Source organism: Saimiri boliviensis, chromosome 1 (assembly GCF_048565385.1).
Source record: "Saimiri boliviensis isolate mSaiBol1 chromosome 1, mSaiBol1.pri, whole genome shotgun sequence".
Taxonomy (NCBI): Eukaryota; Metazoa; Chordata; class Mammalia; order Primates; family Cebidae; genus Saimiri; species Saimiri boliviensis.
Genome location: NC_133449.1, coordinates 238,393,293 through 238,406,831, shown reverse-complemented (window position 1 = coordinate 238,406,831; position 13,539 = coordinate 238,393,293). Strand labels below are relative to the sequence as shown.

The window sequence follows — 13,539 nt, the reverse complement described above, 5'->3', positions numbered from 1 at the left end:
AAAAATTAGCCAGAAATCACCTGAACTTGGGAGGTGAAGGTTGAAGTGAGCCAAGATCATGCCACTGCACTCCAGCCTGGGCAACAGTTTTTGAGTATCTTTTGAGATGCTTGTCTCAAAAGAAAAAATAACAATGTTCTAAAGGAGGGATTTCCCACCCCCTGGCTACAGATCAGTATGGCTTCATAACCCATTAGGAACCAGGCCACTGAGCAGGAGGTGCAGGTGGGGGTGGGGCAAGCATTACTGCCTGAGCTATGCCTCCTGTCAGATCAGCGGTGACATTAGATTTTCATAGAGGCATGAACCCTGTTGTGAACTGTGCATGGGAGGGACCTAAGTTGCATGCTCCTTAGGAGGATTTAATGCCTGATGATATGAGGTGGAACAGTTTCGTCCTGAAATACTCCATACTGCTGCTGTCTGGAAAAATTGTCCTCCAGGAAACCAGACCCTGGTGCCAAAAAGGTTAGGGACCACTGTTCTAAAGGATCTCACTCAGAATATTGAAGTGAACAGAGTGAAAGTGAAGGGTTAGAAGTGTATAAATGCTTTGTGAAAAGTTCTTTCCTTTCTCATGGCCAATAGAATAGCTTCTGCATTGAGATCCCTTTGGTTTTTTTGCCATGTACTTTGTCAGATACAGAGTAGCTATAATTGGAAATGTCGTATCTCTAGCCACAGTAGCAGCTACAGCTTGGAGGGATGGGAAAGCTAGTTGATTTCCTAGCTTGGGAAGAGCATTGTTTATCATCTGCAATTTTTAAATTTGTTATGCATGAAATTATATTTCGGTTCCTGTGTTACTAAATCACTGTCCTTTTGTGTTGGGATAAGGAGGGAAAGAGGAAGTACTTATATTTTTGCTTGACTCCTTATTTAGTCATCTACCTCCTGACCTTATCACTACCAACACTGCCCCCTCATTCTTCTTCTAAAACTATCATGGAGTTTCTCAATTGCAAAAACTTTAATCCCAGCACTTTGGGAGGCTGAGGTGGGCAGATCGCTTGAGCCCAGAAGTTTGAGACCAGGCTGGGCAACATGACAAAATCCCATCTCTAGAAAAAATACGAAATATTAGCCTGGCATGGTGGTGCCTACCTGTAATCCCAGCTACCCAGGAGACTGAGGTGGAAGAGATCACCTGACCTCAGGAGGTAGAAGCTTAACCTTAGTGTATTTTACTCTTTTGTAAAAACAGCTTAAAACACAAGCTCATTGTATGACTGTACAAAAAGATTTTCTTTCTTTATATCCTTATTCTATAAGATTTTTTCTATTTTTAATTTTTTTCAACTTTTTTTTTTTTGGAGAAAGGATCTTGCTCCGTCACCCAGGCTAGAGTTTATGGCACGATCTTGGCTCTCTGCAACCTCCACCTCCTTGGTTCAAGGAATCCTCTCACTCTTCAGCCTCACAAGTAGCTAGAACTACAAGAGCCTACCACCACACCTGGCTGACTTTTGCATCTTTTTTGGTAGAGAGCAAGTTTCGCCATGTTGCCCAGGCTGGTCTCAAACTCCTGGGCTCGAGGATCCACCCTTCTTGCCCTCCCAAAGTGCTGGGATTACAGGCATGGGCTACTTCTCCTAGCACTTTTTTGTTAAAAACTAAGACACACACACATTAGCCTATACATACACAGAGTCAAGATTATCAGTATTACTGTCTTCCACCTCCACATCTTGTCCCACTAGGAAGTTTTCAAGGGCAGTACCATACAAGGAGTTGTCATCTATGCTAACAATGCCTTCTTCTGGATACCTCCTGAAGGACCTGCCTGAAGGTATTTTAGTTAACTTTTTTTTTTGATACCACTATTTGAAGTCAAAGGACATAGTTACCTTTTTTCTTTTTTTTATTTTTACTTGCCATCCTGTAACAACCTTCTTTCTTTTTCATAAGTAAAAGTGGCCGGGCGCGGTGGCTCAAGCCTGTAATCCCAGCACTTTGGGAGGCCGAGGCGAGTGGATCACGAGGTCAAGAGATCAAGACCATCCTGGTCAACATGGTGAAACCCCGTCTCTACTAAAAATAAAAAAAATATTAGCTGGGCATGGTGGCGCATGCCTGTAATCCCAGCTACTCAGGAGGCTGAGGCAGGAGAATTGCCTGAACCCAGGAGGCGGAGGTTGCGGTGAGCCGAGATCGCGCCATTGCACTCCAGCCTGGTTAACAAGAGCGAAACTCCGTCTCAAAAAAATAAATAAATAAATAAGTAAGTAAGTAAAAGTGACCAGGCACAGTAGCTCACGCCTGTAATCCCAACACTTTGGGAGGCTGAGGCGGGCAGATCACCTGAGGTCAGGAGTTTGAGACCAGCTTAGCCAACATGGTGAAATCCCATCTCTACTAAAAATACAAAAATTAGCAGGGCATGGCGGCAGGCTCCTGTAATCTTAGCTACTTGGGAGGCTGAGGCAGGAGAATTGCTTGAACCTGGGAGGCAGATGTTGCAGTGAACGGAAATCACGCCATTGCACTCCAGCCTGGCAGACAAGAGCGAGACTGAGTCTTAAAAAATAATAATAAATAAAATTTAAAAGTACATTTTAAAATAATTAAGTGTAGGGTATAGTAAATACCTAAACCAGTTGCAGTCATTTATATGTTCTGTACATAATTGTATGTAGTATATTATATGACTGGTAGTGCAGTAGGTTTGTTTACACCAACATCAACAGAAACACATGAGTAATGCATTACACTAAGTGATTGAAATTTTTCAGCTCCATTATAATGTTAAAGGACCACCATCATATATATGCAGTCCATCATTGACCAAAATAATACTATGCAGCACATGGCTGTATATTGCCTGTATTTTTTGGCTTACTGCAAACAGTGCTGATAAATGAGCAACTTTGTAAGTGTTACCTGATACATATATATATAAGAATAAGAAATCTGTATGATGTAATTCTATGAGTGGTATGATTGGGTATTTTTAGCTTCAACCTTTTAAGATAAGTAATGCCAAACTATTTTCTAAAGCAGTTGTACCTGTTTATTTTTCTTATACTGTTTTGTGAAATCAAGGGGAAATGTTTTCCTTTCTCTAACTCTAGTTGAATTCATGCATCTTAATAAAGATAGAATACTTGTCACAGATGATAATGTTTTATTTTTGTAGGACTTTGCTGCTATTTGAACACAGTGACATTGTTGTCATTTCACTACTCAGTGTTTTGTTCACCAGTTCTGGAGGAGGACCAGCAAAGGTAGAATTTCCCATTATCATTTTCATTAACATTTCTACTTGGAAATGGAAAGTATGTATGTCAAATATTATCCAAAGGAATAAAATGTTATCTTTCACCATTTAAAAGAATGCAGGGAGGCCGGACGTGATGGCTCACGCCTATAAACCCAGCACTTTGGGAAGCCGAGGTGGTTGGATCACATAAGATCAGGAGTTTGAGACCAGCCTGGCCAACATGGTGAAACCCCATCTCTACAAAAAAATACAGAAATTAGCTGGGCATAGTGGTGGGCATCTGTAATGCCAGCTATTCAGGAGGCTGAGGCATGAGACTCGCTTGAACCCAGGAGGCAGAGATTATGTTATAGTGAGCCGAGATCATGCCACTGCACTCCAGCCCAGGCAATAGGGTGAGACTTCAGTCTCCAAAAAAAAAAAAAAAAAATGCAGGGGCCTTTTTTGCTGGTTTTATATTTTTGTTACAAAGTTTTTTGTTTTGTTTTTGAAGAATTCTGTAGGTTTACAAAAATAGATATTTGTAAAAACATAACACAATAATCTGTAGATGGAGAAATTTCTGAACATAAAAACAGTGGGAAATTATTTTGAAGTGATTATAGATTCCTAGGAAGTTGCAAAAATACTAGAGAGAGGACCCTCACCCTTCATTTAGTTTCCCCCAAAGGTAGTTTCTTAACCAACTCAAGTGTAGTATTGAAACCAAGCAATTAGACCTAGTATTTCACATCACAACAGGGTGACTATAGTCAATAATAATTTAATTGTACATTTAAAATAACTAAAAGTATAATTGAATTATTTGTAACACAAAGGCTAAATGCTTGAGGGGATGGATACCCCGTTTTATGTGATGTGATTATACACATTGCATTTCTTTTTTTTGTTTGTTTGTTTTGTTTTGTTTTGTTTTGTTTTGTTTTTGAGACCGAGTTTCGCTCTTGTTACCCAGGCTGGAGTGCAATGGCGCGATCTCGGCTAACCGCAACCTCCGCCTCCTGGGTTCAGGCAATTCTCCTGCCTCAGCCTCCTGGGTAGCTGGGATTACAGGCACGCGCCACCACACCCAGCTAGTTTTTTGTATTTTTAGTAGAGACGGGGTTTCACCATGTTGACCAGGGTGGTCTCGATCTCTCGACCTCGTGATCCACCCGCCTCGGCCTCCCAAAGTGCTGAGATTACAGGCTTGAGCCACCGCGCCCGGCTACACATTGCATTTCTATATCAAAACATCTGATGTACACATACACCTACTATGTGCCCACAAAAATTAAAATCAAAAATTAAAAAAAAACAGGAACTTGACATTGGTACAATCCATAGACGTTATTCATATTTTACCAGTTTTACATATGATCATGTGTGTGTATGTATGCATGTAGGTCTATGAAATTTTGTCATATGTATAGATTTGTGTAACCATCATTACAAGCAAGATAGAGAACTGATGCATCACCACAACAGTCTCTTTTATGTTGTACTCATGCACCTTTCCCCCAACCCCACTGCTCATTCTTAACCCCTGTAAATCATTTTTGGAAAATAAAAACTTGTTAAATTTAAATTATGATGAACACTTATTTATCCAACATTTTGCCACCTAAGCATTCCTATTCGTCCTAAGTGATTCAAGTATTATCCTTTTGTCAAATGAGTTACCAACCTACAATTCCAAACTGTTAGGACTATATAGTGTTTCTCTTTTACAGAATTAAATACTTCCAGTGTACAGTGCATTTTCCTAGACAGAGGAAAGGAGAAATAAAGACAAATAAGGTGTAATAGTCCCTGTTCTAAAAGGGACTTTCAGTCAGAGTAATGGAGGGAGATGAATGAAGTGAACACAGTAACATGCCAAGTAGAACAGAGTAAAAGAATACCGCCACCTGTAATTTCAAACTGAATCATTAGTTTTAAAGCATGGGCCACTATTTAATCCTTCCCCTCACTTCAAAATACATTTCCGGTGGATTGAAGAGTTTTGTGAGTTTACAAAAATAGATATTCGTAAAAACAGAGAATAAAATATGTAGATGGAGACAATTCTGATCATAAAAGCAGTGGAAAAAAAATCACACAGAAAACATTATGTTTGGCTTCATAATGATTATAAACTTAATATAACAGAAATCAGTGTGTAAACAAAAAACAACAAAAATTGCCACAAATAAGTTTTACATTTCTTTCAAAGTATAAATCACCCATTTCATTTTAAAAAATGCTTAAGATCCTTGGCAGGAAATGAGCAAAAAACAGGGAAAGACAACTCACAAAAGAAATAAAAATACTGCCGGGCGCGGTGGCTCAAGCCCGTAATCCCAGCACTTTGGGAGGCCGAGGCGGGTGGATCACAAGGTCAAGAGATGGAGACCATCCTGGTCAATATGGTGAAACCCCGTCTCTACTAAAAATACAAAACATTAGCTGGGCATGGTGGCGCGTGCCTGTAATCCCAGCTACTCAGGAGGCTGAGGCAGGAGAATTGCCTGAACCCAGGAGGCGGAGGTTGAGGTGAGCCGAGATCGCGCCATTGCACTCCAGCCTGGGTGACAAGAGCAAAACTCCATCTCAAAAAAAAAAAAAAAAAAAAAGAAAAGAAAAGAAAAGAAAAATAACTTGAAAACATTTTTTAAAAAAAGTTTTCCTTGGCCGGGCGCGGTGGCTCAAGCCTGTAATCCCAGCACTTTGGGAGGCCGAGGCGGGTGGATCACGAGGTCGAGAGATCGAGACCATCCTGGTCAACATGGTGAAACCCCGTCTCTACTAAAAATACAAAACATTAGCTGGGCATGGTGGTGCGTGCCTGTAATCCCAGCTACTCAGGAGGCTGAGGCAGGAGAATTGCCTGAACCCAGGAGGCGGAGGTTGCGGTGAGCCGAGATCGCGCCATTGCACTCCAGCCTGGGTAACAAGAGCGAAACTCCGTCTCAAAAAAAAAAAAAAAACAAAAAAAGTTTTCCTGCTTAAGTAAATAGAAATGAGAGTATAAATCTTGCATATCCTCTTATTAGTGTGAGAAATGAATCAGGGCATCAGTTCAGGACTTGATGATTTTTTTTCTTAATTATGAAACTGAAGCGCTACAAAATTCTCAGTTACCTTCTTTGTTAACAAAAGATTAAACTATGTTTTCTGTGTTTGTTGTTGATGTTGCCATATTTTAACTCAATGAAAATTTAAAAAATTTTAAATTGCATGATTTTTCTTATGTGTTGTAATACCCACCACACTAACAGAGAATTTATCCATTGTAGTGGTAATCACATTATAAATAGAAGAATATTCTCACTTTGTATTCTGAACTTTTATAGAAGTATTGTATTATACTTCCATTATAGGTATATATAATATACTTATGTATCTATATGTAACTGGTGTTTTTTTAGTTTTGTTTTGTTTTGCAACAGAGTCTTGCTGTCACCCAGGCTGGAGTGCAGTGGCGCAATCTTGGCTCACTGCAACCTCCACCTCCCAGGTTCCAGTGATTCTCCTGCCTCAGCCTCCTGAGTAGCTAGGATTACAGCTATGTGCTACCACACCCAGCTAATTTTTGTATTTTAAGTAGAGATGGGGTTTCACCATGTTTGTCAGGCTGGTCTCCAACTCCTGACCTCATGATCTGCCTGCCTCTGCTCAGATTGCAGGTGTGAGCCACCGCACCAGGCCAATAATAGGTATTTTACAAGTATATGTATCATACAAGACATATTATACCTGTAAATTTGTAAATATAGAATGTATAGTAATGCTGTTTAGCCAAGGGCAGTGGCTTATGCCTGTAATCCCAGCACTTTGGGAGGCCAAGACAGGCATATCATCTGAGGTCAGAAGCTTGAGACCAGCCTGGTCAACATGGTGAAACCCCGTCTCTACTAAAAATACAAAAATTAGCCGGGCGTGGAGACACGCACCTGTAATCCCAGCTACTCGGGAGGCCGAGGCAGGAAAATCACTTGAACCTGGGAGACAGAGGTTGCAGTGAGCCAAAATCACATTACTCCACTCCACCCTGGGTGACAGAGTGAGAATCTTCTCAAAAAAAAAAAAAAGAATATATGGTAATACTATTTAGATCAGGTGTCCTTCAAACTACAGCCCGTGGGCCACATGCGGCCCTGAGGCCATTTATCCGGGCCCCCCATCCCCTGCCGCACTTCAGAAAGGGGCACCTCTTTCACTGGTGGTCAGTGAGAGGAGCATAGTATGTGGCAGCCCTCCAACGGTCTGAGGGACAGTGAACTGGCCCCCTGTGTAAAAAGTTTGGGGATGCCTGATTTAGATGACTTTTGTACCTACCATTCTGAAATATTTACATAAACTAAACTATTATGTCCTTTCTATAATTTTCTTTTATCAAAACCTTTTTCCTCAGCCTGGACAATATGGCTAGACCTCATCTCTACAAAGAAAAAATTGACCCAGCATGGGTGGCACATGCCTGTGGTCCCAGCTATTTAGTAGGCTGAGACAAGAGGATCGCTTGAGCCCAGGAGTTGGTGGCTGCAATGAGCTTTGTTCACGCCACTGTACTCCAGCCTGGGTGACAGTGAGACTTGTCTAGAAAAAGAAAAAAAAAACCTTTTCCCTGGGGTGAGAACATAAATTTTAAATTTATCAGCTTTGTAAGTACTTTATGCCTTTACTAGATATTTTAATGTGCTCTCTGGATTATTTTTCTCTAAAGGAGTAGTAGCTAAAATTTTCTCTTTCTTGCACATTATAGAGTAAACAAAGTTTCTACTAATTTTTCTTTAGCTACTCGGACTTTTCAACCAGAAGTAAAGTAGCATTTAGGAAGATTGATTCTGTGAACAGTAACAATTTGTGCATAGTAATATGCCTAGCCATGTTAGCAAGGAGAAATTGACATTATCATTAGTTTATATCTCTGTGATTTTTTTTTTTTTTTTTTTTGAGACGGAGTTTCGCTCTTGTTACCCAGCCTGGAGTGCAATGGCCCGATCTCGGCTCACCGCAACCTCCGCCTCCTGGGTTCAAGCAATTCTCCTGCCTCAGCCTCCTGAGTAGCTGGGATTACAGGCACATGCCACCATGCCCAGCTAATTTTTTGTATTTTTAGTAGAGACGGTTTCACCATGTTGACCAGGATGGTCTTGATCTCTCGACCTCGTGATCCACCCACCTCGGCCTCCCAAAGTGCTGGGATTACAGGCTTGAGCCACCACGCCCGGCATCTCTTTGATATCTTACTGTTAATACTGTAAGCTAATATAAGAGCTTTAATGTCAGATGTTCTTTCAGTTTTTTAGTGCATTTTTGTAAATGCTTACTTAAGAAAATGTCTTTAGCATTTATGTAGTTACCATCTTAAAAATCAACCCTAGAAAATGGTCATCCTTGATGTTATTTTTTTTATTTTCAGACAAGGGGAGCTGCTTTTTTCATTATTGCTGTGATCTGTTTATTGCTTTTTGACAATGATGATCTCATGGCTAAAATGGCTGAACACCGTATCCTTTTGGAATAGATGAGAGTTATTTAAAGGCAGAAAAGTAGAAGACTGGAACAATGGAAAAAGAAAAGATGAGTGAATTAAACTGATCAATGATGAATGAAACTTCCATAGATTAATGTAGATATTCTAAATCAGTATTCAAATGATGAACAAACTCATTCTAAGTTAAATACTTTATAGCATCTCAGTATCATCTGCAGTACCCTAAATTTTCAGAAATGTAAAGACATTAAAAGAATATTTTGAATGTACTGGTGCTAAAAAAAAAAAAAAAAAAAAAAGTGATTTGCCACTCAGTCAATGTGTTTGCTCGCATAATAATTTAACAATTTAAATGCTTGTAAATGAAAAACCTTTGGCATCTTCTTGCCTGAAAGAAAATGTTCAAATTCCCTTACCTAGTATTCACCGTCTTGCTCTAAATTATCGTCTCTAGCTCAGCCGCACCTCTTCTCTTCTAGAAACCCAACTTTCCAGTCAAATATGTCTACTCATTTTACTCTACAAACATGTCTTTTTTTCTATTTCCTATTCATGCATCTTTTCCCATTCTGAGCAGCAGAACTCCAAGCACCAGTTTTTATTCTTCTGTTACTGATTCTCACTGCCCTAAAACTTATTAGGAAACTAATAATAATTTTCTTTGTTACTATGAGGGAGGAGAGTATGACTTTAGAAAAGCTCCAGATTGCTTGTGATACAACCTTTATTCCCCACCCTACCCCACCCTCTTTGGCTTCCCACATTCTTTGCTGAGACTTACGTGGTCAGTGACCTAGAAGACAGGTTTAGGACTCATCTTACATGTCAGTCTTAAAGGGCAGCCTTAATTCCACTGGACAGGAGTGGTCCAGGGAGATTCCTTGCCCTTGTCCCTTCGTTGTACTTGTACATATGCAATATGTCTTTTAGAGGTTAACTACTAAAATCTGGCAACTTTATCTTAAGCACTGTTATTGTTTTGGAGACAACAAAAGAAATACAGACATTCCAATTTATAAATGAGGTCCTGGAATTAAATGTTGGATTGTTTTATTTTGTTTTGTTTTTAAGCGAAACACGTTATTGAAGGTAATTAGATTTGGGGCCTCCAGGTAAGTCTATATGCAATCCAGAATAATGTGACTAAAATTTCAGGAGAACTTGGGATTTCACAGTGACTTTTTGGAATTTCTTCCTTTACTTCACCTCACTTAGCTGAAGGACATCATGACAGTGCTCTAACTCATATGCTTTACACAGCCATTGCCTTCTTAGGTGTGGCAGATCATAAGGTATGTTTTCTTTATTGCTAACAGGATCAAAAGATTCTGAAAAGTTGTAGCAACTATAACTATAAAAGTGTATTTAAAATAAATTATTGGCCGGGTGCAGTGGCTAAAGCCTGTAATCCCAGCACTTTGGGAGGCCAAGGCAGGCAGATCACCTGAGGTCAGGAGTTCAAGACTACCCTGACCAACATGGAGAAACCCCATCTCTACTAAAATTACAAAATTAGCCGGGCGTGGTGTTATATGCCTATAATCCCAGCTTCTCAGGAGGCTGAGGCAGAAGAATCTTTTGAACCCGGGAGGCAGAGGTTGCGGTGAGCCACGCCATTTCACTCCTGCCTGGGCAACAAAAGCCAAACTGTCTCAAAGAAAAAAAATTATCAGCATATATAGTATTGCCTGCCATTTAAGTAGTTAAGTAATTAAGTATATGGGAAAAATATACTAGTTTCATTTCTTTTTTTTTTTTTTTTAAGACGGAGTTTCTTTCTTGTTACCCAGGCTGGAGTGCAATGGCGCAATCTCAGCTCACTGCAACCTCCGCCTCCTGGGTTCAGGCAATTCTCCTGCCTCAGCCTCCTGAGTAGCTGGGATTACAGGCATGCACCACCATGCCCAGCCAATTTTTTGTATTTTTAGTAGAGACGGGGTTTCACCATGTTGACCAGGATGGTCTCGATCTCTTTGACCTTGTGATCCACCCGCCTCAGCCTCCCAAAGTGCTGGGATTACAGGCTTGAGCCACCGCGCCCGGCCCTCATTTCTTTAAATATTATGTTAGCCAGGTGTGGTGGTGTGTGCCAGTAGTCCCAGCTGCTTGGGAGGCTAAGACAGAAGGAGCTCCTTGAGCACAGGAATTCAAGGCTGCAGTGAGCTGTGATCATGACACTGTACTTCAGCCTGGAAGACAGAGCAAGACCCCATCTCTGGGGGGGAAAAAAAAACAAAACATGTATTTAAGGATTAAATACTGGACTGTGTTTCTAATGAGACTTAATCTCATTTTACTCACAGGGTGGAGTATTATTGCTAGTACTGGCTTTGTGTTGTAAAGTTGGTTTTCATACAGCTTCCAGAAAGCTCTCTCTCGACGTTGGTGGAGCCAAACGTCTTCAAGCTTTATCTCATCTTGTTTCTGTACTTCTCTTGTGCCCATGGGTCATTGTTCTTTCTGTGACAACTGAGGTAAGATAAGAGCAAGAATTTATTGCTATTAAATTGCTATTAAATTTTTAATTTACTATATTCAATAAATTGTATTTTAATTTGAGGTTGAAAGAAGCTTAAATCGTCTTTGCTTTTTCTTTGTAATTTTTTTTGATTTTGGAGTTAATTTTATTATTTATAAGAAATACAAATCAAATGCTGTTACATTTACATATCCCTCACATACCCATGGCCCAAAGGAATCATTTGAAGAAACAGCAGTTAACCATGTGCTAAACTTAAGGATTGCATGTCACCTAGTGTTTATCGAACTATTACACAATAATGCTTTTGTTTTTTAAAACTGGAGAATACTGAGAAAATGTACCAATATCTTATACCTTTTATATGTTGGCATATCATGAATCATATTGAATCATGTTTATATATTAAAAGGTTAACAGAAACATCTTGTAAGATGTGAACTTTATAAATATATAGTCTTGACTATTCTTTTTTTTAATTTCTAGAGTAAAGTCGAGTCTTGGTTTTCTCTCATTATGCCTTTTGCCACGGTTATCTTTTTTGTCATGATCCTGGATTTCTATGTGGATTCCATTTGTTCAGTCAAAATGGAAGTTTCGAAATGTGCTCGTTATGGATCCTTTCCCATTTTTATTAGTGCTCTCCTTTTTGGAAATTTTTGGACACATCCAATAACAGACCAGCTTCGGGCTATGAACAAAGCAGCACACCAGGAGAGCACTGAACACGTCCTGTCTGGAGGAGTGGTAGTGAGTGCTATATTCTTCATTTTGTGTAAGCATTTTCCCCCTTGTTCTTGTTTTAACAAATTTCTATTTATGGATTTTGATGGTCAAATCCATCAAAAGATGGATTGGAAGAATTCGGGAAATTCTTCAGTGGTTGCATTTAGTGCTGACAGTTACTGTGTTAGTTTTGGTAGCTTAAGCTTCTAACATTTAAACAATATTCTTTTTTTCTCTCTGTAGCTGCCAACATCTTATCATCTCCCTCTAAGAGAGGACAAAAAGGTACCCTGATTGGATATTCACCTGAAGGAACACCTCTTTATAACTTCATGGGTGATGCTTTTCAGCATAGCTCTCAATCGATCCCTAGGTTTATTAAGGAATCACTAAAACAAATTCTTGAGGAGAGTGACTCTAGGCAGATCTTTTACTTCTTGTGCTTGAATCTGGTAAGATTTTTAAATGTTAATTGGCATATCCTAAAAGCATAATATTTTAATTTTGACAGTTCTGGTATAAGTTTAGTACTTCCCAAATTTCTGGTAATAAGATGGGCTAAAATTTAAATTTTTCTAAGTATAATAGCAAGATTATGGGATCATCTTCAGACTACCCAGGCGCCCCCAAACTACGGCCCGCAGGCTGCATGCGGCCCCCTGAGGCCATTTATCCGGCCCCCCGCCGCACTTCAGGAAGGGGCACCTCTTTCATTGGTGGTCAGTGAGGGGAGCACAGTATGTGGCGGCCCTCCAACGGTCTGAGGGACAGTGAACTGGCCCCCTGTGTAAAAAGTATGGAGACGCCTGACTTAGGCAGTCCTTAAGGCATGAGCCACCATGTCCAGCCACTTAAGCAAACAATTTGTGAGGCATTTTAGAAGTATTGATTTACTATGTTCTTTCAAATCAGTAAATATAGTAGCATCTAAAGAGTTTTAATAACTTAGAGGTTCTCACTATTAGCAATCAGTGTTACAAACCACTGATTTGCTAACATTTTATAACCTAGTTTATTATTTTTTATAGACATATAAGTAACTCTTTTTAAACAGTTTGTAAAGTGGATTTATCTTAGTGTCTTATAATTTGTGTGAAATAGGATTTCTAAGTGACAGTTAAATATTAAAACTATTATAACGGATCTTCAAGTAGATTTGGATAATTTAGGGTTAAAATCCTCCTAATTGAAACATAGTTCCCAACATACTCCTCCCTTTTTTTTTGTAACATTTTTAGCTTTTTACCTTTGTGGAATTATTCTACGGCGTGTTGACAAATAGTCTGGGCCTGATCTCAGATGGATTTCACATGCTCTTTGACTGCTCTGCTTTGGTCATGGGTCTTTTTGCTGCCCTGATGAGTAGGTGGAAAGCCACTCGGATTTTCTCCTATGGGTAGGTACATTGACTATGGAGCTGATATATCTTAAGTGCAAATTTCATCTTAAGGAATAGAATTATATTACTTTTAATACAAATAATTTCCAAATCTTCATTTTTTAAAAAATGTGAAGTAAATAAGGGGATGATATGAACCAGGCATTTGATAAATACTGAATGGAAGTGAACTCAAGATTATGCTCCCTTGGCCAGGCATGGTAGCTCATGCCTGTAATCCTAGCACTTTGGGAGGCTGAGGTCGGTGGATCACC

At 39.6% G+C, this 13,539-nt stretch overlaps 1 protein-coding gene across 2 annotated transcripts in view; it reads left to right on the top strand.

The window, feature by feature from the left end:
• SLC30A5 (solute carrier family 30 member 5) overlaps window positions 1–13,539 on the top strand; it is a 42,326-nt gene that overhangs the window by 12,576 nt on the left and 16,211 nt on the right. For both annotated transcript variants that reach the window (XM_074385198.1, XM_039470765.2), the window contains exons 5-11: window positions 3,137–3,224; window positions 8,607–8,694; window positions 9,897–9,973; window positions 10,985–11,155; window positions 11,647–11,935; window positions 12,130–12,338; window positions 13,125–13,282. In XM_074385198.1, the coding sequence (XP_074241299.1) occupies window positions 3,137–3,224; window positions 8,607–8,694; window positions 9,897–9,973; window positions 10,985–11,155; window positions 11,647–11,935; window positions 12,130–12,338; window positions 13,125–13,282 (1,080 nt within the window). The remainder of the gene's footprint in view (window positions 1–3,136; window positions 3,225–8,606; window positions 8,695–9,896; window positions 9,974–10,984; window positions 11,156–11,646; window positions 11,936–12,129; window positions 12,339–13,124; window positions 13,283–13,539) is intronic.